Here is a 25,144-nt window from a genome sequence, read left to right as displayed (position 1 = left end):
TAGCACCTGGTAAAATCTGGCACCTTAGGCAGTTTGAGATGTATGCAAGCAAGTATTGAGTAGTAGAGAACTGTAAAGAGCTAAGGTGATCATTGAGTTGGTGGGAAATCAGGTACGATTAAGATGGATGGAAAGACAAAGGTTGGAGGGGACTACCATGGCTATGTGTGTTTCCCTTTGGAGGTCTCAGATCTGGACAGACCGAGTTTCAAATAAACATAAAAAAAACTGTTGTTTTTATTTGTTTTTATGATCTCCAAAATATAATTAATAACTTAATTTCTCATCTGGAATACTGATATGGTAATCTCATGGAATTCATTTTGGTTTGTTGTGTTGTGTTCTGCCTTGTGTTGCTCATACCTTAACTAACCAAAAATCGTGCAGTGACTCATCCAGATCTATACATAAACAATGAGCCTTTGTTATCATTAAGATGTTGCACACAATTATTAGTCCAGTATGGAAGCCTTCTTCTAATTATTGTAATGTTGAAAATCCATTTCTATTGGACAGGCAGGTGCCCTTCTCCTGAAATAGGGAAGCCACTGAATAATGCTGGGTATTTGGCTGGGATCTTAGACTTCAGGTAGGTATGGACTATGAAAATAAGTAGGTGTTGGCCAGATGATGGGTGGGAATCAGAATAGGAAAGAGAGATATATAACCTTAAGAAAAAGGCGAGGGCCTCCGTATTGGTGTTCCCTAGACAGGAGTATGGGCCTCTTAAGGAAGTGACCATGACACAGCTCTCTAAATACATTGATGCTACCATCTGAAGGTTGGTACAGTCTTAGTACCTTGAATATCCCAGTGGTCACACCACCAATGCTGGTTTCTTCTTGACTGTGGGGCCTAACTTCACCTGCCCCCCAAAACCCACTTATGTTACATACAAAATGCCCTCCTTGGGTAAAATACAGCTTAACTAGCAGGTGTTTAGAGCCTTGACTCTGCACTCGGTCCTCTGCACATTGTGCATCTCTCAGTGACGATCGCACGCTTAGATAAATACTAGTTTCTTCCCACTATCCGTGTAAGACCGATGTTTTGCGACTTCAAGAGCATGATAGCTTTCAGGTCTATTAATGACCTTATGACTTAGGCATCTAGCCAACAATATTGTACTTAAAAAGATGTAATCTAATGTAGAGATATTTCTGAATGTTGGGAAGAGTGTGCTAGCAACAATTTCACTGTGATTAGTCATTCTCAGCTCAAATTCTTTAAAGAAAGTTTCTGAGGCCATTCTTACAGAGTCTCCTGGGAACCCAACTTCTGTGCCAAGGTTACAAAAGTTAAAATCTCCTGCAATCACATATTCATGATTTGGGTGCTCATAGAAGAATTCTTTCAATAAGGATAAGATTGATTTGACCTTTGCCTGTTTTTTTTCCCATCTGGGATTGATATTCAAATTTATAATTGATATTGGTGTTGGTTTATTAGTAAAGGCCATCACATGAACATCCTTTGTTGATTTCTCCCAGGCCTCCACCTTGATGACTAAATCTAATTTAACATATGTTGCTAGTCCTCCCATATGTCTTCCAAACAGATTTTTCTTTTGTGCGGGAGTCTGAGTTGTTATGAAGCCAGGGATAGGTAATGGCTCCACTGACAAGTTTCCTGGAAGCATAAAATATCAGCATTATTCACAAAATCCCCAATACTAGGACTAGCAATAAGGAGGTCAAGCCGACCACATTCGAACTTACTGACTTAATATCACTTTTTTGTTTATTAGGGGGTGAATCTTTATGGCTAGAGATGCATTTTTCCTTTCGCGGTCAAGGCAAGGAAGGCAGTCCCACCGACCTTGGTCACTGAGATTACTTCTTGCATCTGCATGCATACCTTGTCACCTGTATAGTAATTCTTTTATCCACCATCAGAAGGTTTATTGCAGGAGTTCCTCTCACGGTACAAGATGGTTTCTTATCTGGATGCAATGGTTGTTTCCCCATAGACAAAACACCAGGGTATCTTTCTATTTCTGGTTTGCAGACTTTTATGCCCCAGCTGATCAGCAAACACTTGTTTTCAAATATTCTTTCTGCGATGCTCTGATTAATCCATGTTGTCAGTGTGGATTCTCTCTGACTAATCCAAACATAGGTGTTAAAGTTTACGGAGGAGAGGTTGTAATATTCAAAAGCGATAGTATTTTATGCTACAAACAGAGTATATTTGACCTATTAAGGATGTCTCAAAGCCCCCGTGATGCATATAGCGGAGTAAATATTATTGCTGTCAGTTTGGTGTACCTCTGGCAATTTGTAATGCTTATACTTAATTTCCCATGGTATTCCTGCACATACACAGACCCGTATGTGGCAGTGTATTCCCAAATATTTGTATTGTCAGGTTTAGTCCTATGCTCAGAGCATGCGCCTGATTTACCGGTATTCCTTCCATGGGCACAGTTGCTTCTTGAGGGAGTCCCTGTTCCTGATAGTCACTTTTTTGTTCTGGCTGCATCAATGTAGGGCCCCCACTGAGCTACCCTCTAGGTGGCTCATCATCCTCACATTTCCCAGCTGCTGTATCGTGGATTTTTTCTTGGGGGTGTCACCCCCCCCCCATATGCCCTTCACCCCCCTCATCCTCGGAATGCAACCCCTGACCAGTTAGTGTCTCTATCTCTCCTGTCTGCAGTGGTGCTAGTTTTCTCCTTAAAGTTGAGCCTCCAATTTGCTTTTCGCATCCCTTGGGCCGCTCCATCAGAGCATACGAAAGTGCCTGATCAGTATCTGCTGTAGGCCACGATGTCTGAACATTGTAGCCACTTTCTCCCTTGTTAACAAAAGGAAGTTTATGACCCCCTGTACTTGCCATTTTCTCCACCGTTGTCGCTACAGTATGTGGCGGTAGACAAGGAGTGGGTACAGAGAATAAGGAAGGTTTCCGCTGGAAAATTGGATAGGTCTCAAGCTGCCCAGGGGTATCACCAGAAGCATTTGATACTTTCCCATTGAGGCTCAATCTGTCCTTTTTCTTGGTAATTTTAAGTGATTTCTTCAACTTTTTCTTCTGTCGTCTTGTTAGATGTGTATGTTGGTTATTTCCAATGACTAACTCACTTAGTCGCTTGATAGCGGCTTCTGGTACTTGTCAATTTATGCTGTCCTGGACAGCGGCAACACCCGGAGAAGTTGACAGCATCGGTTGTGCGGTAGTAGATGGCGTCTTGCTTGATTCGGTACCCCTACCTCCCTCATTATCATCTGTTAAAGTAGATTTTCTCCCTTTTTCTACTGATTCTGTGGGCAATACGTCCTGCTGCTTTCTTTCAGGTGTCTGGAAGCTCAGCTTCTTGCCTTCTGTATTGGCAGTTTTACAGTGATTAATGAGTCTTGTTAGCATATCAGACAGGGTTGATAGCGTATCTATTATTTCATCATTACAGTTTTCCCCCACCATGTTGCCTTCAATCCATCTATTTCCCCAACAATCTAGCTTTCTGATTAGTGAGTTCAATTTTTTGTCCAACATAAGTGCACTTTGAGCCAACATGTGTGTTAGCTCCAGGTGTATCTCCATTTTATGCGACTGTCACGGAAGTGCTTTAACTGCAGTTAAAAGGGAGGCATTTATGGTGTTTATATACAGTCTGATCTATCCTCTTCCCCCACCTCCTTACTACATTCACATTCCTTTGCTGTTTTTGCTCCAAAGGCTCCCCTCTTTTCTGCTTCTCCGCCGTAGTCTTCCATAATTGACTCTCGTAATGACCAGCAACCATGTGCGGTTGTGGTGAGCATATCTTGAGGGCCTTCCATTACACCTTGCAGAGGGGTAGAACAAGACTGGCTATTATTGAGGGTCTCTTGTTCATAAAATTCCTCTAGCTGAGACTGTGCTATCTGATGGATCTCTGCTTCTATTAGCAATGTTTTCTTACTTAAGAATTTAGCATGGCCATCAGTCGACGGCCGAGGTATCACTGTTAGAGGAGAAATTCCAGTTGCCTCTGAACCACTGTCTATTCCCATTGGATTCATATCTTGGCTAGGTCTATTGTAATGACTTATGTTGACTGCTGATGCTTTTTTATAAAGCTGTGTCTGCCAATTCTATCAATTCCCCAATTATTGAAGCATCCTGGCTGGAGCCTTGCACTTTCTTACTTCTTATTAGTTGATCGAGTTCTAAGACCGGGCTCAAAGGAGTAAACTGCGTATCTTGATTGCCCAGTAGTTTAAAATCCTCTACCACCCCACCCTTCGCTCTTGTAAAGTAATTATTTATAAAGGCTTTTCTGGTGCTCAGGGCCTTTCTCTTGGGACCTAACTTGTACTCCCTCTGAGTCTTAAGTTGATATGTTATCAGCTGGTCTTCCTCCAACTCCATAACGTCTCTTTTGTCACTATGAGGTTTTATAGGTTCTATAGATCGACCCAAAACCCTCCTTGCACTTAACAAACATCTATGATCTTGTAGACATCCATCATCTTTCTTAATTTCCTTCTGAACTCCTGTATTGTACATGTTGGACAACCTCAGTCCTTTATCAGTACACTTTGCACTAGTATGGGACTGCTTTACTGATATAGATGGTCCCTTCGCTTTGCTGCCATCCCTGGGTGTGGAAAACATTCTATGTGCCAGTTTCCAATTGACCCCAAATATCTTAAGATTACTTTATACTTTCTCATTTTTCTGTACCCTTTGCCTCTCTGGTACCAACCTCAGGGATTTCAAACCTATTAGTGATCTTAATACAGATGCATGAACTGCTGCTGTTGTTGTTCTCAACGAAGGCCTCAACTCCTGCTCCTGAGAAGGCATGTGCCAACCACCTTACTCCAGGAACCCAGGAGCCTTGTATATGACCCCAGGCCGGCTGCACAGTTGTGTTAATGTTGGTACTTGTGTCATCGTTTTAAAACATCTTATTTTTTTTAAACTTTTTTTTACATAGATTTTCTTAAAAGAAACAGTCGTTGATCACCTTGGAATTTTATACTTGTTGGTTGCTGCTTTTTTCCCCCATCTGAGCGCCGCCTCACCCCCTGCCTCGCTCTTTCACTTCCTCCTCTCCAAATACCTCAGGCAGGAGGGGCAGGAAAGAGTCCTACCATTGACTGACTGAACAACGTTACTGTCCTTAGGGGCACATGCAGAATAGGCCCGGCTTAAGGGCAATCCGCACCAACCTAATGCTAGCCACTTCTGCCCCACCAACAGTGACCGGGGCTCTGAGCCTACTACTCTGCGCACGTGTCTTGTTTTTTTTTTTGTTTTTTTCCACCACTTTTCCTTCTTTTTCCTGCTTTGTTGCTTCAGTGCATCAACGTCAATATTGTGACTATTATCCAGCTTATGGCCTGTGACTAAACAAATTAAATGGGGTACAGTTTGCTCTGCTAAGTATGAACTATAGAAACAGGCCAGTGGCCTCCTAATGCTCGAAAGTGGGACAAATCGGGTGACCGACCAGTGGGGAATAGTGATTAATAAACTCCATGATGCACTTAATAGCTCCAAACTGCACAGGCAATCTGGGGCCAAAAGAAGAGAAGCTGATAAATTCTTAGCATCCCTGGAATATTAACATAGTAAAAAGGCAGGCAGGCAGAATCACAAAACAGGAAAAATAAAACCCCTGCTGCTGAAGCACTCAGAAGGCAGACAAGGAAAGAGGATAAGAAAATAATTTGGAAATTGAAGATAAAGGAAGAATGTTGGAAACTGATACATGCATGGATGTTACCGAGGAAAAGCTGAGAATTGTGGGACTATGTCAACACTTTGCCACATACACCTACCAGTAAAGATAGTGTTGTTTCTGCTTGTGATTGGGAAGCCGTGAGGAAAAACTTTATGTGGATCCAGAATATGTAGATGCTCATGGCACCATGGAGCTGCAACATGTACTAGACGGCCTTGACAACAGGTTGTTAAATGTCACTGCCAAGTCAGTGCAAGTTATGCATGGCAGTATTCGTCGTGGTGGGGCTTCAGAACCAAATGGCCTTCCAGGGAGCATCTTTAGAGGCAAGCATGATTTTTGAGTCGAGCCTTTGACTATTTTATTTAATAATTGTCTACATTTTCTGTGGTCCCGGAGGCCTGGAAAGGGGATACTACCCGACCCGAAAATTATAGGTTGATAGCACTATTGGATGTCGATGGCAAGACCTTTTCAAAAGTGCTCCTACAAGAGCTTGAAAATTGGCTCACTCAAAATAATATTATACCCATATACCAGACTGGGTTCAGATCCTGCTCTTCTACATTAGACAATGTACTTGCCCTCTCACACCTGGGTCAGAAAGCACAGAAGTCTCCATCACAGCTGCTGTTTGCTTGTTTCATTGACTATAGTGCAGCTTTTGATGGTGTTGAGTGCCATATTCTTTGGAAGAAACTAACCACTTGGGGGATACCCTGAAAGCTGCTGGCATCTATAACTGTGCTTCACTCTGACACATGGATGTGAATTAAGATATCTAAAACAGATGCAACAAAGAAAATCTATACTAGTAGAGGTTTAAAACAAGGCTGTGTCATTGCCCCCACTCTGTTCAATCTTTGCATGGCTGATCTGGGTGCGGAGTTGCTTAAAGGAAATACATTCCCACTGAAATTAGGTCAGACCGTGCTCTTCATAATCCAGTATGCTGACGATCTGGTCCTCCTTGCTCAGACTCTGATAGGGCTGAAAAGGGGCCTGGATATATTAAACTGTTATAATTAAGAGAAAATGTATTACAGGCAAATGCGGCTAAAACTAAAGTTTTGATTTTTAGCCTACAGGCTAAAAAACATCAAATAGACCAGAACCTTGGCCCGCTAAAAATAGAGATGGAAACTAAGTATCACTACCTCAGAGTTTGGATATCAAACTCTGGGAAGACCTCATATCATGCAACAGCAGTGGCAGCAAAAGCTGAGAGAATTACCTATGCCTTTTCCAGACTTTACCATTGGCTTAAATCTCCGATCTCAGAGGCAATTAGAAGAGTCATTAAGGCAAAACTACTACCAACAATTTACTGTGGGCATCTTGCACATCCCAGCAGGCGTACTGCATTGCTTGAGAACTGTCAGGTGAAAGCCTACAAGAAGATATTTCAGATTCCTAGATCCACCAGGCATGCAGGGATACGCCTGGAATTTGACCTAGTAAGGATGGATATGGAATGCAAAATGGATGTAATTACGTTTTATCATCGTGTTTGCAGGGCCAACACTGACAGTCTGAGGGGGCCCTTGAAAGTAATGTTTACAGATAATTCCACTAATTGGGCTATCTATCTTAGAAGTGCCGAGGAACTTTTTAACTTGGCCTCTTCTTATGCAGTAGACTCTCTTATACCGATGTCTCTCCTAAAAAAAGACTCTGAAAGAGCATGGGGTGCAAGCCTGAAGGGAAAGTGATATTGCTAGCATCAGGAACATCAATAGCGCTGAGGGTCGATTGGAGTCATATGCGACCATAAGTGGCCAACCATCTTTGAAAGCAGCATTGGAAACCCAATCCTTTCAGAGTATTTTACGGATGCAGCTCTTAGCTCTCCCAGCTTGGGACTACAAACGCCATTGGAAGACTCCGCGTGGCTATCTGCAAGAATGCACTTTGTGTAAATATCATACTGAATCTATAATCCATCTTGTATGCTGCTGTCCGGTCTTGGCCTCAGAAAGACGATTAGTACTAAAACCCTTATTTTTTAAACATGACCTGGGAACATGTAAAGAGGCTCTAAAATACATATTTACAGTGGTGGCCCCCATGGATCTGGCCTGCTTTGGGAATTTTTTCGACAGAGCCAGCAGGGCTCTACAGGATGCACGTGGTCACCAAAAGCGAGCAACTGGTAGAGGCAACTTTGGGCCGAAAAGGAACCTTATTTTTAAAATGGCTCCTTCCTCCACGTTAACTCTATATCTTGTCTAGAATGGTACTGTTTACTGTATTCTAACGCTTTTGTGGTAAACAATATATATGAATACAGGTCAAGTAAATGACCTGTAATGAATCAACGACAATATGTAATGCTTATGCACTTTACCTGTTTATTTTAGGATGATGATCATGTATGCCCTTTTTATTTTAATCTATGTTTTGACTACTTATGCACTTTACTTGCTTATTTTAGGAGAACGATTGTATGATGCTATGTACTTTTATTTTAATCTATTTTTCAACTCCTATGTCAATGTGCAATAAGATAGTGTCTGATAGAGTTATTGCACCTCCTTAATTTAGGGAAATGACCTAAAAGATAGAATACATTATTTATGCACATTATTTGCCTATCCCGGGCAAATGACCTGAATGGTGGGAAATAACTTTTATGCATTTGCACTATGTCAATCTATTATAAGATAGTATCTGACAGAGTCATAGTATCTTCATAAACTAGGGAAATGATTTGAAATATAGTATGTACTACTTGCGCACTTTATTGGCCAATTCCAGGTCAATGACTTGAATGATGGAAAGAACTGTTTATGCATCTACACTTTTACTTATTTATTAATTTTAGATTTCTATGACATTGCTTGACAAAGCACCTCGTTTTAACAAGTTGTGTTGGTGAGTTTGTCAAGAGGTTTATATCCTATAGGAAGTAGTTGATTTCTGGCTCTTTATTACCATTGCGGTATGTTCACTTTTGATGGTATCACATTTTTCGTCCTTTTAAATTGACTATCGAAAAGTTAGCTACATCAAGACTGGGCATTCTTGACTGTTCGCGCATAGGCAAATGGTGACTTATGGTGATTTTATTTTGTTCTGTCTGTGCAATATAATGTGAGATACATTGGCAGGTATGTGTTTTTATGCTGGTATGGTTTTTTTTCCTTTTTCTTTTTTTAATGCTTGTCTGTGCAATGATTTTAAGTAATCATGCTATAAAATCATTACTTACTAGTTTCATCGACGTTAAGATTTCTTTATGTTAACAAAAATGCATAAAATCATTATCTTCAGTAAATGTCTGAATTAATCAGACGGAATTAGCTAATTTCTTTATTGTGCAGCATGTTGCTGCCAGCCCTAAATCCTGTTTTATGTTCTAAGCTTGGCTTTTGTGGTCTGAAAGTTAGTTTTTCTCCCTCTCAGCATCTCCCTTCCTTTCTTTTAGGTGAACAACAATTTAAACTTGGACTTATCAGATGACGAAGAGTTGAGAGAACAGCTGGACATGCATTCCATCATCGTCTCCTGCATAAATGATGAGCCGCTCTTTACTGCTGAACAGGTACTGGCTTCATTTTGTTTTGATGAAAACACACACAGAATAATGCCAGAAGCACATACCAGTTTATTTGGATTAGCAGGAATTACTTAATGGTTTATGAGGAAAACATTTATACGGTTTGTCCTCAAAATTGTTGGTGCAGCAAGGGCGCCCTTAGCCCTAATGCATAGAAGTAATGTGTGTCCCTTGCTCTCTGGTTTAGTAGTAAAAAATAAAACAAGCTTTAGCAATGTAATCCGTCTCGCATGTGAGAGTTGGAGCCATCAAGAAAAGGCAGTCAGTAACGAAGGAAGATAGTACAACAGAAATAGGTTAATTTTGAGCAGCAATAGGATCAATTACTTACCGCAAAATATATTTTTCCTTAGTTATGACAAAAAATTTCTGAAAAGACAACACTGTGATAACTTTTTCCCCAAGGAATCTATCAGGTTCTGTAAATTACATAGTAAAAATCTATAGTATCTCTGCTTTGGGGAAGACTTGATATTTTACAATAGAATCACCATAACATTTTGATGACAGGTGCACTGGGGAAGCAACTAACAACAGGGGAGAGACGTACCAGTCGCACCTCTGCTGCCTCCCTCTCACTGTAGCATCTGAGGACAAAGCATGCACACTGAGGCTGTAGAGGGCATGTACTCGCACAAACACACACTGCCGTGTTTCGTGCTCATAAGACGTATAAATGAAAAAGAAAACATGGTACTTGGAGATACGGAGCAGAGCTCGCAACACGAGCAGGGAACATGCGCAGGAAACTAATAAAAACAAGGTTTACAGGCTTGTTATCAATCACACTCTTTACAGACCTGTTTTCAATGTTGCTTGAAATCAAAAGGCAGGGGTAGCAGCTGTGGGACCAGAGAGCCTGACTAGAAAGCCTTCCCATGACCTCTGCAGAAACAAAAGGAAAAATAGTTCCAAGACCAAACACTTCAACCCACCTGTGAAACTTAACAGTATTGCTCTTTGGGCATTCCCAAACAATTAAAAGGAGAGTCTAACACAGATTAGCCACTACAAAGGAAGATCTTTTAAAAGACAATTAAAGTTACCAATCAGAAGCCACGGAGCAGATTGCCATCCCACATTTTGATTACAGAATGTCTCACAGAGACAGCATATGCGCTGCCTAGGCTCAACCTAAAAAAAGCACAGAACCACAGATAAACTGATTTTTACATGTTAGAACTTATAAACAAAGCTAGACTTGAGTGTGAGATTAAATCTGCAACACCAAAGATGGAAGGTGCAGACTCTTAACATTGCAAGGCCATGCTAATGACAGATTGCAAGCTATGTACCTAAGTTTAATGTAATACATAAGCTAGGCCAGGGCTACTGGAATCATGCAGCAGGGTTGAATAAATTATGTGGCAAGTAAAGGCAATTTAGGCTGCATAACGTGGCACTTTTTCATAGCATTACTTCATTATTTTGTAATTTTTACACCAGGTAATACTGTCTGGGCATTAGTACCAGTTTCACAACTAACTTACGGGAATGTATGTTCTGTGCTACACATTCCACCACGAGGAAGAAGGTTTCCCCATTTACTTTTGTCACCATGAGTAAGTTTGTGTGTTTTCCTTATACAGGAGCATTAGGCACACTTGACTCTTTTCCTTAGTATTACATTTTGACATTTTCTCTGTGGTGATTTATATTATTGTCTATGAATTGAGTGAGTCAAATTCCCCACAGTTGCCCTGCTGAAAAGTGAAAATAAAGATATCAAATGTGCGGTAAGGCATCACGTTGTGGCAACTGAATAATAAGCATTCGTCTGACAGGCTAGAGAACAATGTTTCAGAGACGTTCATATGCAGAATCCTAGTGGGCCAAATGCCTTGTGTTAGGGAAGAAAGGCCAGATGATGGGAAGCGTGGAGGTCAAAAGGGCACAGTACACATTTCACACACGGAACTATAAAACAGTATGATTTAAGTGTCATATAGGGTTTATGTATTTAACCGCGTAGTGTGTAGCAGTTTGTGTTCCCCTTGGTAATCCCGCACACTTCAGCAATCTCATGCATTAATCAAATACCACACCTGCTGCACGGTCGGACTCACATTCTGGCAGACAACCTGCGGTCCGAGTCCTGTAACAAGCTATAGCAGTTAAACCTGACAGGAGACCGAGGAGACCCATGCATCACCTAGATGGTCTGCGACTATGATTTTATACTGAAAATAAAACACAAACAAACATTTGTGACTCAATACAATCTGTGGAGGTACATATACGTTTCTGAAGTAATGCAGCCCTTGCTTTCAGATCAATAACAGACAAGAGGCTGTGTTAATCAAGAAGGCAGGAGCGAATGCCAAAGTTGGAAGGTTTGCTATTCTCACAAATCATTGAAATATTGCTAGTGAAGCATGTTACTGTGCCCGGTATCATCAATATGAGCACAAGTGCCCATTAATATTAATTCACACCTTTGCAAATAGAGCAGGGGGAATGTGAGGTGGTAGAAGAAATAGTACGTGCATCGCAGCAGATGGACACTAATCAAGAGTTATTAATCTGTACTTGGCCAGTGCGCCTCAAATAAGAACAGAAGGCGGAGGGGTGGAGCTTGCCAAGCAACAAGATGGCCGCTGGTTAACTCTGCTCCCGCGGCCGCTACACGATCCTACAGTCTTGCTACGACTTTTCACTCCAAAAAGCCACATTAGATGCCCCTGAAGTACTGCGGCACGATTAGGAGCCCAGTTTGCTGTTGAATGCACGGCGGGTGAGCGGCAAAGGAGATGCGGCCTCCAAGGGAGGTGAGCAGCCGGCAGCCCGCTGGGGTGTGGAGTCTGGGCTGGTTGGGTCTCCACTGATCTGGTTTGTGGCGTGATCTGGAGGGCTGCCCTGGCTGGGGAGGTGAGCGGGGACAACGCTGAGGAGGTCTGGTAGCCGCGGCCACTGGCTGGTATTGCTGGGCGGCAGTGGAGGCGTGGAGGCCTGATGCCGGTGCGGCCTGCCTGCTCGCGGAGAACCCGATTTGAGACCGGGATACAAGCGGTGAGTGTGCTGCAGGCTGTCTGGCATGACCCCCCTCCATCTCTGGAGGAACTAGAGGTCACAGGGTCGACTCAGTTGGAGGCTGTCAGGGAAGGGATTGGGAGTCGGTCCCTGGTGGTGAGCGTGGCCCCTCCAGCTAAAAGCTTCAGAGGGGTGAGGGCCTTGCACGCTCCCTTGGTCAATGGACCCAGCTGTGTCTTGGGCCTTGGGGACCGTAGAGGGCCCTCCTCAGTGGGATCGGGCCAGGGGTGCGCTTGACTCTTTGCTCTATCTGTTGTAAGGCCTGTAGAAAACACTGGTAAAGACTGCAGGGGGAGGAGGGCTGCCAATACCGGTGAGCACTTGGGAACAGCGGAATTGCTACCTGAGAGGCTGGGGGCGATGCGGGCTGTGCCCAGATGTAACTGAGGGGTCTCTTGCTCCACTACCTGCAAGATGGGGAGGACAGATAAAATGCAGACAAAGCTGCAGTTTGGGGCACGTAAGACCCCTAGAAGCAGAGACCGGCACAGAGAGGAGCTGGGAACGGTCTCGGAAGACCAGGAGTCAGATGCTGAACCCGAGCTGCAACATATACTAGCAGCAATGCAGAGTAGTTTAGCTACAATTGTTGGTAAAATTGATTCACTATCCTACAGGATGGATAGGATGTCTGAACGGCTGGATAAGCAGGTGGAGCATGTGGATGAGGCTGAACGCAGAATCTCTGCGGTGGAAGACAACTATAATGCTGTGTCACAGGCAGAAACAAAGATTGACAGGACAGTGGCTACGCTGCGGGCGAAGGTCGAGGACCTCAAGGCCCGCTCTTGCAGAAGCAACATACGAGTGGTAGGCAAAGCAGAATTGATGGCTATCGACAAAATGGAACTTTTTGACGAGCGACTCTTGATCAGGCTACTAGGCCGTGAGACTTTTTCAGACATTTTTGTAGTGGAACGCACCCACCGCTCATTGGCACCAAAACCACCCCTGGGGGTACTGCCTCGCCCTGGTGATAGCAAAACTATTGAATTACAGGGATCGGGATACGGCCCTACGAAAAGCATGGGAACTTAAGACATTGCAGTATGAGGGTCGGATATATCACTATACCCGGACTTTACCCAACAGGTACAAGACGCTATGACACACCAACATCAAGAACTTAATTTGGAATACCGCATGCTTTATTCAGCAATCAATGCTGTTTACTGACCACAAACAGCTGCAACAATTTGTTAAAAGAAGAGACGTGACCGGTTAACAGCAATGTACATGGGCCCCCATGCCTTAGAGGGGCACACACTTATTGATTTGCCAGCCACGTAGCTACGTGCCACATGCTTTAATATGTGTCTTCACTCAGAATGAGGTGTGACTGTACTGATACTGATTTGCTTTTAGTAATTATAAATGGTATAGGCAGGTTAATGGAAATATAGAGAATCAGGCTACACTGAGCTTATGTGAGTCGAGGTTCAATGCAGTTTCTTTGTTAAAACCGCAGCAGCCATTGATTAAAAGTAGGGTGCAAGAACATGTTGTTTTCAGGGGATATGGTACGCCTATAAATCTAAGGCAGTAAATGCTGTTATTTAGCAACATTTGAGAGGGCTTCCGCAATTACTGATGAAGAACATCTGCCCTTGTGTGTATACCACAGCGTATGAGCACATAAGTTGTGGCGGGGATGGGAGCGATTGGGGTGGATTATGCATCATTCGACATGCCAGCTGTGGGTTTCCTTGTCGTGGGAGGGGGTGGATAATTGGGAGTGTTTTGTTATTTAACGTTGTCTTCTCCACACGATTATGGTTGTCACTATGTTAGACATCGCTGGAACCATCACATCATGCGCACACATCCCACATGGCGAGCGTTGAGTCAGAACAAGGTAATACCACTCCACACATGTCCTTGATGCTTCTGACATGGAATGTCAGGGGCCTCAACGACTACAGGGAGGTGAGGACAATCGTTGAATATCTTAAAAGCAATCAAGTGGACGTAGCCATACTCCAAGAAACTCATTTAGCCCCTAACAGCCTGGTGCTTACCATTTGTGGATTGCAGGGCTGTTTTGTAGTGGCAGGCTTTACCTCACAGTCCCGTGGGGTTTTGATATATACTAATAAACACTCAGGGGTATGGATCCAAGAACTCGCCCAGGATACAAATGGCAGGTATATCATTGCCCACTGTACAAGAAGTGATTTAACATTCACCCTAATCAGCATTTATGGCCCAAACTATGACAATCCCCAGTTGTTTAGGGACCTGTGAACATTACTGGCAAGATGGGGACACACACCACAAATTTGCAGCAGTGACTTTAACTGCGTATTGAACCTGACAGTGGACCGTTCCACTGGGCCCCCTCATCACCCCTAAGCGACGGCCAGCGCATTGCATACAATAGCCACAGAAATAGGATTGATGGGTGTATGGCAATATAGACACCCATCGTTAGGTGGCTACACGCAATATTCCGCAGTTCACTAATATATAATCAAAAACGAAGTTGTCCTCATGTGAAAGCGCACGCCCAACAGGTTATATAAACGGGAAGAAAAAGCAAAGCCAGCAACTCACAGTGAATTCTTTAAGCAGTTTCATTATTCCAGGCCTTAAGTTATAAAATCATCTCTGGACACTTGTTTCAAGGTCAATCCTTTCTTCAGCAGAGAAAAATATAAAAGTGTTTCACCCTCGTAGGTGCAGCCAGTGCTGGAGGTGTTCCAGGCATCTCTTTCTTACTGAAAAGACCGGCATGGCTTCAGCTTGTCTAATTACAGGCACCTGATTAGTCTCTTTAAATACTAGTCCGCCCCAGTGGGCCTCTCAAGTGAGCAGTGCATGCTGGTTGTGGTGGTCCTGCAATTTTTTCATTTTGCCCCAAGTGGGTTGCTGGAGCCAAACGAAATAATGACCAAAGTGCAAAATCTTTGTATGCGAATCCAAAGTAAAATTGTCAGATTTGCTGTGAATAACCCAACCTGATTGCTCTTATGTGAAAATCCATTTTTAGTCACACAGACCTGCTTCGATGTGCAGTGGTGCTGCCTTCCCGGCTGGACAGGCCAGTTAATTATCAAAAACGAAGTTGTCCTCATGTGAAAGCGCACTCCCAACAGGTTATATAAACGGGAAGAAAAAGCAAATTGCCAGTTGGGTTATTCACAGCAAATCTGACAATTTTACTATATACACACACACACACAAATCTATTACTGGCTAGTGTCAAGAAGCTTAGTCCCCAGAATAACTGATTATGTAACAATGCCTAGAATGCTTTTGGATAACTCACTTGTGTTTGTAATGCTGGAAACGTATGGAGGCAAGGCCAGTCCATTTATGTGGCGGTTCCCATCCTATTCACTACTTGATACGGTTCAAACACGATCTAAAACAGGCAATAGAGGAATATTTTCGTAATAATATAGTGACAGTCACTGAATTTAGTATAGTCTGGGAGGCTTTAAGGTATTCATCAGAGGAATCACCATAGCTACACATGCAGGAGTCTTGAAGCCTATAAGGGGAAGGTTACGTCGCTTAGAGGAGGAAATATCCGAACTGGAAATGGAACATCTTAGCCCAGAAGATGCAAACATACTGGGTTAGATTAAAGATAAAGGGCCTGATTACAACTTTGGAGGAGCGTGTTAATCCGTCCCAAATGTGACGGATATCCTGCCCACCGTCTTACAAGTTCCAAAGTATATAATGGACTCGTAATATGGCGGGTGGTATCCGTCTCATTTGGGACAGATTAACACCCTCCTTCAAAGTTGTAATCAGGCCCAAAGTCTCTGAATACTGCAACACAGCTCAAGCTGAAGTGAAACACATGGGCATATATGCAGTAGTTCGAGCTTACGGAGAAGGTGAACACCCTGGGGCAGTGTTGGCAGTCCTGATGAAACCTAACAGAGAGAATGTACGGGACCCAGAGCCCAATCTCTCTCCTTTACTCCGGGAGGTAGTCCTCTTTAGAGGTTATTCTGGGTTAAAGGTAAGCTGGAGCAAATAATTTATATTCCTTCTGACTCCTGCTATGACCCCTATACAGATGGACTTCCCACCTGTGTGGACGGAGGATTCTGTCTGATATTTGAGGTTTTGTGTGAGGAGATGGTAAATAGGGTTGAAGAGTCTTCTTCTAGCCTAATCTTTCAATCTGCTTTTCAATGGGATATCCACAACATGGCAGCTCCTAGTGATGGCAGAGCAGATTAAATAGGGGAACAGTGTCGTTCCATTGTTCATTTTCTTTTTAACAGATTTCAACAAAATGAACAGAAGCAACTTGTGGGCAGTTTATTAGCCTGGGAGTAAGTAACTGTAAATCATGCCCTCGCCATAGTCATTAATGGTATCGACGTATTTTAAGATGTGATTAGGGATGCTACCATTGCAGTCATTGAACATGTCATGAGTGATGTAATATCTGCGGGTACAAGCAGTGCTTTGTGAGGGCACAAGTTGTAGTTGCCTGAATTTCAGTGGTTTTGTTAGTTTAAAACATTATGTTTTAACTGTCATTTTCATCTAATTATTATGTCTTTTTAACTCATGTTTTTTTCAGGGAATTCCTAAGGTTTTTCCAAATGTAAAGTAAAATATTTTGCAATTCCTAACTATAACGTCACTTTGACATTTGTTTTTTTTTCGGTGAATACCTATTTTTTTATTTTTTTTTAGCATAGCATAAAGATGTCCCACCCTCCTTCAGGTGCCTAACCCCCCCCTTTTTAAATTGTGCTGTGCCAGGAATCTGCCGCGATTTTCCAAGTGGCTACACTGGGGCCATTTCCTTACTCAGTGGATGCCCCAGTCCCAGCCAGGGCACCCACAACTTTCACACAACTGGCAACAAATAAATTGCTCCTGTCCTTCAGGAGCGGTTTCAACTTCTGCTCCGGCAGTGGGAGCAAGCACTCTTCTCTGCCCACCCTCATGGGCAGGGACGGAAAGTAAATGTTTGCTGATGTCCCTCTAGATTATCTCTTCCACCTCACTTTTATTTATTAAATTCACCCAACTAACAGGCATATATGTCCATTACTCTCATTAAAAACTCACAAATTCCCTTTTCTAATCTACTTCCATTATTCTATTCCTGCACAAAACACTAGTAAACACGGTGGAACTCAAGAACACAAACTTAAACTTAGCACAACTAATCTACAAGGAAAAAAAGGAAGCACATATTACGAATCTACTAACGATTTAACTCTAATCACAGTAGTATACTACTTGGTGGTAAACACTTCAACACCTCTTCAAGGACAGTAAGTATATATCCGTACAGTTTACAATTACAGTTATTTTTCCAGTGGTTTTGTTGTCTCTGAGATATACAGCTCTTGTAGTATCCAAAAGAAGCGATACCCTGAGTCGATAACAAGTAGAAGCATACAATAAAATGTCATTGTGTACTGATCATGCATCAGTTAACAATGAAACATAAGATGAATACAAACTGGGTATCAATTAAAGTAGGCATTTTTAATTTAACAGAAGAATCTGAGTTGAGGAATAGATGTCATTATAAAACTTCGAATGTTGCAGTGCCCTGAGCATTTCACTTACAATAAAAACCCTAAAACATCACAAAAATCAGTATACAATAGGCAAAGTCTACTGTCCTGGATTCCCACACATCATCCTATTAAAAACAGTACGCCATTTGTGTAGCCAGGCCTGGTTTGCGAGACAAGAAAACTCCTAACCATAATCATGGCAAATATAATTTAAGAGACAAGAAATAGAAGAGCATTCCTTTGCAAAATGGCTGCAGTATTTGGGCCTGGAGTTAAAGTAGCACTCACATCCTACCAAGCCTATGCATTTCTGAAAACTAAATATCTGGGGAAGTTCAGCTTGAATAGACCCCACTGTTTTCCTTTTAGCTAGACTGGACATCAAATGTTAAACTATAGGTACAAAAAAACAACCAAAAAAAAACAATTTCCTCATATTTCTATATGGATGATGGGTGCAGTATCTGGACCTGAAGTGAATACACTTGCATGCGTCCTACACCTTTCTCCTATCCAGAGTGCACGGTAAATGTGTGGCAACAACTATGTTTCATCAAGATTAGCTGCCAGAAAAAAACTGAAATATGTAGCCAAGGGGAGTATTTCTACCATGCTACATCCCTATACTTTTCCTGATGATAGCAGTATCGCGAATGTAGGTGAACCTATCATATGGAACAGGCCTTTGATGAGACCATGTATGTGATCCAAAGTCCTTGATTTAGGGGTGCACATCCCGGTTTCTGGTCTGGCATTGGACTGAGTTACAGTGTGTACATAACCAGCTCCGTACAACCTTTGGCAGTGCACAGCTGGGTGGGGAGTGGGGCTAAGGGGCTTCACCCACACGTGTGATGGTTTTGGTGGAGAGCTGAGCCTTTGGACAGGCTCTTATTCCAGCTAGCAGGTCTGTAAAGTTCATTGTTAATAGCCTTATGCCATGCACAGTTGCATGGTAGGCAGTCCTTTTTAAAAAACCTTTTTAACCACCATCACAAGTCCTCAAAGCCAACTATCCATGTCTTCAGCCATGTGCAGTGACTCAGATGTGATTGATGAGGAAGTTTGAGATGTAATGTGTGAGTTCATGGCAGTGATTCTAGGTGAGTATACTTCTTATGTGTTCAGTGTATATAGATTCTCAATTTCAGTTTATTGTGGAATCTCTAAAATTATTGCTTCTTGATAGTGGCTTGAATTATGACTTTTTTAGGCTTTGCTTTATAGCCAGTGCCACTTTAACCTTTTTTGTAAGAGAATTTTCTGAGGCTTGTATAAACGATTGTTAAGTCTACCTGAGTAAATGTAACCATAACTTAGTTTTGCTAAAGGTTTAGCAGTGATTTAATTTTTAGGTCTCGCCTAAGACAGCGCATACACTGTTGTTTTCAAACATTTTCTTAGCTTACAAGGGGATTGGAGCCTGCCGATTACTTACTATTGTTAGACTTAATCACCACTCATTTCCTTTTTCTCTTCGGTCAGCACATGCCGTCTTCGCTTCCTCTCTTTGTGTTTGTCCATCCCGAGGAGCATAGCCCATGTACTGCTTTCTTTTGGTGCTCAGTGTTCTTGCAATGCTTGTGCACTTTCAGAGGTACTTTAAGAAAAAATGCAGTTGTAGCACTAAATAAGAGTGCATGTGTTTGCAGGCATCCTCCCACCCCTTCTTAGCCTGTACTATTGTTGTGTGCCCCATCGTTTCTTACCCCTTTGTCATTGATTGAGCTGTCCACTTCCACTTCCACATTGTTGCTTGCACCCTAACCCCTGCCTTCCTCCAATGTGGTTTGCACCCCTACACACACTTTCTTGCTTGCCTCTCCTCCCTTCCGCTTTTTTGCTTTCCTCATTCCCTCCCACCAAGAATGACTAGCATAGGCAAAAGAAGCGCTAAGACAGTTAGCGTTGGCTGCATCATAGCACTTTTTTGTTGTACAGCATGGCTAAAACAAATTCACAAACCCGGTAGATCTTGCATAGGTGAGACCTACTGGCTTTGGCAGTACTTGTTTATATGCACCCCCCCAAGTCCTATTCCAACTAAAGCAGCTATGCACATACTTTATCTGTTCTCAAATGGCTTTGGGCCCAGGCCTCCACCCCCACCCCCTCAACCCCATTGACTGTGGCAAGGGACTGCACCCAGCCCCCATCCCACCAACTTTCTATTCACATCCTTTGATTGTGTGCAGCGACCTTGAGCTGAGGGACTCGCCTACAGCACCGATCAGGAAGGCAGAACCCTGGGCTCTGAGCCTGCTTGGCGGTGGGCATGAGTAAAATCCATGCTAAGTGTCCAGTGTGCACAGTAGAATTCCCCAGAAAGGAATGAAAAAAGTAGTTAAGTGGAAAGAATGGTGGTTTATTCAGATTATAGATTACCATGTGTTCTTTAAAAATATCCTCTAAAAAAACTCCTGTTATGCCTTGGTTTAAAAAAGTCTCTGGTTCTTTGGCATTTCTTGACCTGGCCCGGTATCCATTTGAGATTGATTATTGACTACAAGGTCCACAATTGCTTGTTCTTGGTCCAGTTTCCAAGTCTTCATCTTCCAACATCAATTACCTGGTTTTAATAAGTCTCCAGGGTCTCGTCTTAGGTGTCTTTACTCCATCCAATAGTCTCTTTTCTGTTGAAGTGTCCCTCTTTTGTGGTCCATTGGGGTGGTTTCTACTAGTTGAAGTGATATTTGTTCTGCCTCCTAATCAGTTGGAGAAGCTTTATAATCAAGTCTCCTGATTTTTCTTCTTAGATGAATTATAGATATTGAAATCCATATATTTAACTTTCGATGTTTATTTTTAAATATGGAAGAATGGAAAACAGGTCTTTTTTGTGTGTTGTTCAAATTGTCAGACATTACTGACAGGCCATTAGTTGTGCAGATTGAAACATAAGAGTTATGGAAAGGGTAAAAGTTTTTTTTTTATAACTAAGCACAAACAGCTGCAGATGCGTTTATTTTACTGTGATATTTTTTCAGATAAGTAAATTATAATATTGTACATGCCTACTTAGGTGATTAAAACCCTTTGAGCATGCAGAGTTAAGTGTATATCAATAAAATATATCTGGAGATATATGTCCTCATTACAACCCTGGTGGACGGCGGTAATTTGGGGAAAGGTACTGCCAACAAGCTGGTGGTACATTTTCCCAAATTATGACATTGGAGGTTTGTCTCAAGCCAAACTGCCAATGTACCACTCCGTCTGCCAGGGCGGCAACGTCCGCCGGTCTGGAGACTTCGGTCTCCAGGCAAGCGCCCGTCACAATCCCACCCTCGGGATATGACCCTGCCTACCGCCATGGTTTTCATTGCAAGCGTACCGCCACAAAAACCATGGCGGTAGGCACTATCAGTGTCAGGGAATTCCTCCCCTGGAACTGATAAGCGTCTCCCCCCTGCCCCCCCAGAACCCTCCTCCACCATCTCCCTCCCTCTCCTGCCCCCGCAGATTTACACACCCACACGCGCACACATACACAATCTTACACACACGCATAGCCACATCCACCCACGCATGCACACATACATACCCACACACTGCAACACACACCAACATACATTGTCGCCCACACGCATTCACAACATACACGTACACTCACATTCATTCATGCACGCATTCAACGCGACTCAAACCTGCATGCACGCATACAAAAACAGACACACACAACACCCCCACACACACGCACACACCACCCCCACCCCCCTCTCCTGTCGGAGAACCCGACTTACCTGCTTGCAGGGGATCCTCCGGCAGGAGATGGTATGCGGCGCTACTGCCAGCAGCAGCGTCCGCCAGCAAAACACTGCCAAGCTGTATCATGGATCATGATACAGTCGGCAGTGTTTTGCTGGTGTGCGCTGCTGCTGGCAGCAGCGCCACCTTACCGCCATCTGCCGCCATGACCGTCAACGGTATTTCGCCAGCCTTCTGGCGGAATTCCTTATACGGTCATAATATGGGTGGGCGGCTGGTAGCCACGGCGACTGTATGTTACCGCCAAAGTCATAATGAGGGCCATACTCGTTACAGCTTTACTTTTTCACAATAAACAAACGTGATGGGAACTATACTTACCAGGTTGACTTTTGTACTGTTGAGTTTGAGTCAAACATTCAGTGTGGGTTGGGGTCCAATGGAGTACGAGGTTATGAAACTATTAAAGTACTCAGATTTTGCTCAGAAATGGTAGAGATTAAAGGCCACCTGTACAAAGCTTTTTTTCTCATCGCAAACGGCCCGACTCTCCCGAATTGCAGAATCGGGCTGTGTGATGAGAAAAAAGCTTTTTCCAATGCACAAACCCAATTTTGCGATTCGGTAATCATTACAGAATCACAAAAAGGGTTTGCGAGTCACATTTAGGAAGGGGTGTACCCTTCCTAATTGCGAGTCGCAGTTTGATGTATGATTGTTTTGTGACCGTGAATGTGGTCACAAAACAATCGCAGTTAGCACCAGTTTCAAACTGGTGCTAACCCAGTCGCAAAAGGGAATAGGTCCCCACTGCCTGCTCTGAAAAAATGAAAAAAAAAAACCTTTCATTTTTGTTTTTGAAATGCATTCCGTTTTCCTTCAAGGAAAATGGGCTGCATTTTAAAAACAAATAAAAATAAATAAAAACACTGCTTTATTTAAAAGCAGTCACAGACATGGTGGTCTGCTGACCCCAGCAGGCCACTATCCCTGTGAGTGCCACCATTTCCTATGGGGTCGCAAATTGTGACCTACCTCATGAATATTCATGGGGTAGGTCTTTTGCGACCCCACTGCGAATTGCAAACAGTGGCATTGACACTGTTGTACATCAGGTTTTGCGACTCGCAAATTGTGAGTAGCTAAGTCTCGCAATTTGCAAGTCGCAAAACATGATCTTCGTACATGTGGCCCTAAGAAAGAGTCTGCTTTGGAACAGTGATACATCTGTGGAAATTACTGCTCTGCATTATGTGAATGAGTGTGTATTTAAACATCTAGGCATGTATTACACAAAGAGTCCTAGGGGCATGCACACCTACTGTAGTGAATCCTAGTTCGTTTTAATGGGATAACAGGAGTTAGCCTAGCCTGTGGCTTGCAGACTTGTGCCCCTGTCACCTAGTGACTTTTAACCTACTTAGCTTGCTCTGTCTTAGCCCATTTAATTATTTATTTCTTCTAAGATGGCTGCCTTGTTTATAGTTAGGCCACTTGTTATGGGTAACATTATCAGTGTCACCGCACCAAGGCGTCAAGCTCAAGCACCAAAGACAAACAAACAGTAGGTGTTCACACTTAGGGATTTTCCCTCTCTATACTTTCGAGGGATTGTTGATATTAATTGCCGTCCCAAACATGTATGTTATCTATTGTTTAGGAACACACCTACGTCAGGGGTCCTTGTAGATCTGTATTCATATATCACACTTTAGACAGATAATCAGAGGGATTCTGACCAGAGGGCATTGCCACCATCGCTGATACCGATGCTGCAGTCGTCTTGACGCTGACCCAGTCTTTGTGTCCCTGCGTAGTCTGAGATAGAGACTTCATTCCAAGGTAACAAGGGTTGGAGGCTCCTCTCATGGACATGGCATTGGCAGATTAGTGTTAACAAACCCAGCTCTCCTTTAGGTAGGAGGTTAGGCCTTTCACATTAGGATATTAGGGCATATTACATCTCGTATGTCTTTTCTACGTATTGCAAGATGGTGGGGGTCTTTGTAATAATGATTCTCGTCTTCACAATTCTGTTTCTTGCATTATTCATTATCCTAATCATTGCAGCCTATGCAACTTATCGCAAATTGCAGTTATGTTAAATAAAAACTATTGAAACTCTTCTACATCTTTGTCATTGCCTGTGTTTGTATGAGACATGATATATCTGTGAGAAAGGGGTAATCTCCGTTTAACCCCGACACTCCCTGAGATGTCTTATTCTCGAGTCCATGCGTAACGGCTGCCATAAATCACCTTTTACTATTGTGTTTCTGGTGAGGTGCTGCTAGTGAGCCGGTAAGGTTGGGACCACAGTTGAGACTTGTTGTAGGAAAGGCGTAGTCGCCTACAAACAAAAGTACTGTCATCCTTAAACCAGCAGTCTTGCTCAGAGCAAGAGTCCAAACTATGACACTGCTTTCTGCTGTCGAGGGCACTTAGTTATAGAAGGGGTGGCAGCTGCTTGCTCATCCCCTCTGTAGTACAGATAGCGCTATCCTAAGGTGGTGTGCTGTCATTCGCATAGGGTCCTGGCCCCATGCAAATGAGGGGAACACTTTGCTTTTGCTCCCTTGCCATGTTATGTATGCGGAGGCAAAGAGGCTGTCAGGAAGCACATTGACTGTGGGCTACAATGAGGTGGTGCACAATCACTGTACCCAAGAGGATGACTCTAGAAAGGTGGTATGGGTGTCCAGTAAACCCACCAGGATTCCCCCGTCCGACAGGTTCATTGAGTGATCCTGAAACCCTTTATAAAATAGGCTGGTGTGCATGTACTGTGAAAGACCGATTGCTTCTTTAAAGTGTTGATCAGTCTTTTACTAATGCCCTAAAAAAGGCTGACCCGGGTTTGCAGATCCCTTTGTGGCAGTGTATTATCTATAAAAGGGCACACTGTCCCTGTTTATGCTTGGTGGATCTAGTTACAAGTGTGCTTTAGTGCAGACAGGGACAACATGCTCCGTACATGAGGTGACCAGGGAGGTAGCTCCGGGGGGCGGGGGTGTCTGAGGTGTTATCACTCCTAATGTATATTTTGATAAATAGTTGGGTACTGATGCTTTCTGCTGGGTGTTGTGAGATTTCAGTTAGATTTCACCAGGAATGTTTACATGCACAGACAAAAACGTGCACACTCCATCTTTGTTTTTAAAGTCCTCAAAAATATTGATTATTTTACAAAGTATTGTATTTTCTCTCTTAGTATTCCTACCAATCTACACTCCTCTTCCTTTCCACTGCCTCATCGGCCCCTCTCGTTCACCCTACTTGTTGTATAAATGCCATCCTTATTGTCGGAAAATCTGAGGCTCACAACCCCCCCACCTCAATCTTACTGACCAAGCTATGCCCCTGAACATGACCCCATGTTTCATGTTTAAGCATGACTTTTTATTTAATTATATGGCAAGCTTACTCTGACATTAATAGCATAAATGTTATATATCAGGCGGTAAGCACTATGTAGCCTGACATGTAAATATGGTAGGCTAAATAAATGAGAGGAGGTAATTGACTTTGTTTGCAGATGCTGTTAGATGAGCAGCAAAACAATAAATACACAGGCCATACGCTACACTCTTAAGCTGGACTAGTTTACAGTTTTGGCTTTCCTGTAAGGAAATGCCTCTTTTTGTATGATTACTCCCAATATTTGGT

General features: G+C 43.0%; 1 protein-coding gene across 2 annotated transcripts in view; it reads left to right on the top strand.

Annotated features, from left to right (window-relative positions):
- The window catches only part of FEZ2 (fasciculation and elongation protein zeta 2), a 351,080-nt gene that overhangs the window by 195,251 nt on the left and 130,685 nt on the right, over positions 1-25,144 (top strand). For both annotated transcript variants that reach the window (XM_069234674.1, XM_069234675.1), the window contains exon 3: positions 9,102-9,218. In XM_069234674.1, the coding sequence (XP_069090775.1) occupies positions 9,102-9,218 (117 nt within the window). The remainder of the gene's footprint in view (positions 1-9,101; positions 9,219-25,144) is intronic.

The sequence above is a fragment of the Pleurodeles waltl genome, chromosome 5 (assembly GCF_031143425.1).
Source record: "Pleurodeles waltl isolate 20211129_DDA chromosome 5, aPleWal1.hap1.20221129, whole genome shotgun sequence".
Classification (NCBI taxonomy): Eukaryota; Metazoa; Chordata; class Amphibia; order Caudata; family Salamandridae; genus Pleurodeles; species Pleurodeles waltl.
The sequence above is the reverse complement of the archived record's forward strand: the minus strand, read 5'-3'. Positions and strand labels throughout refer to the sequence as shown.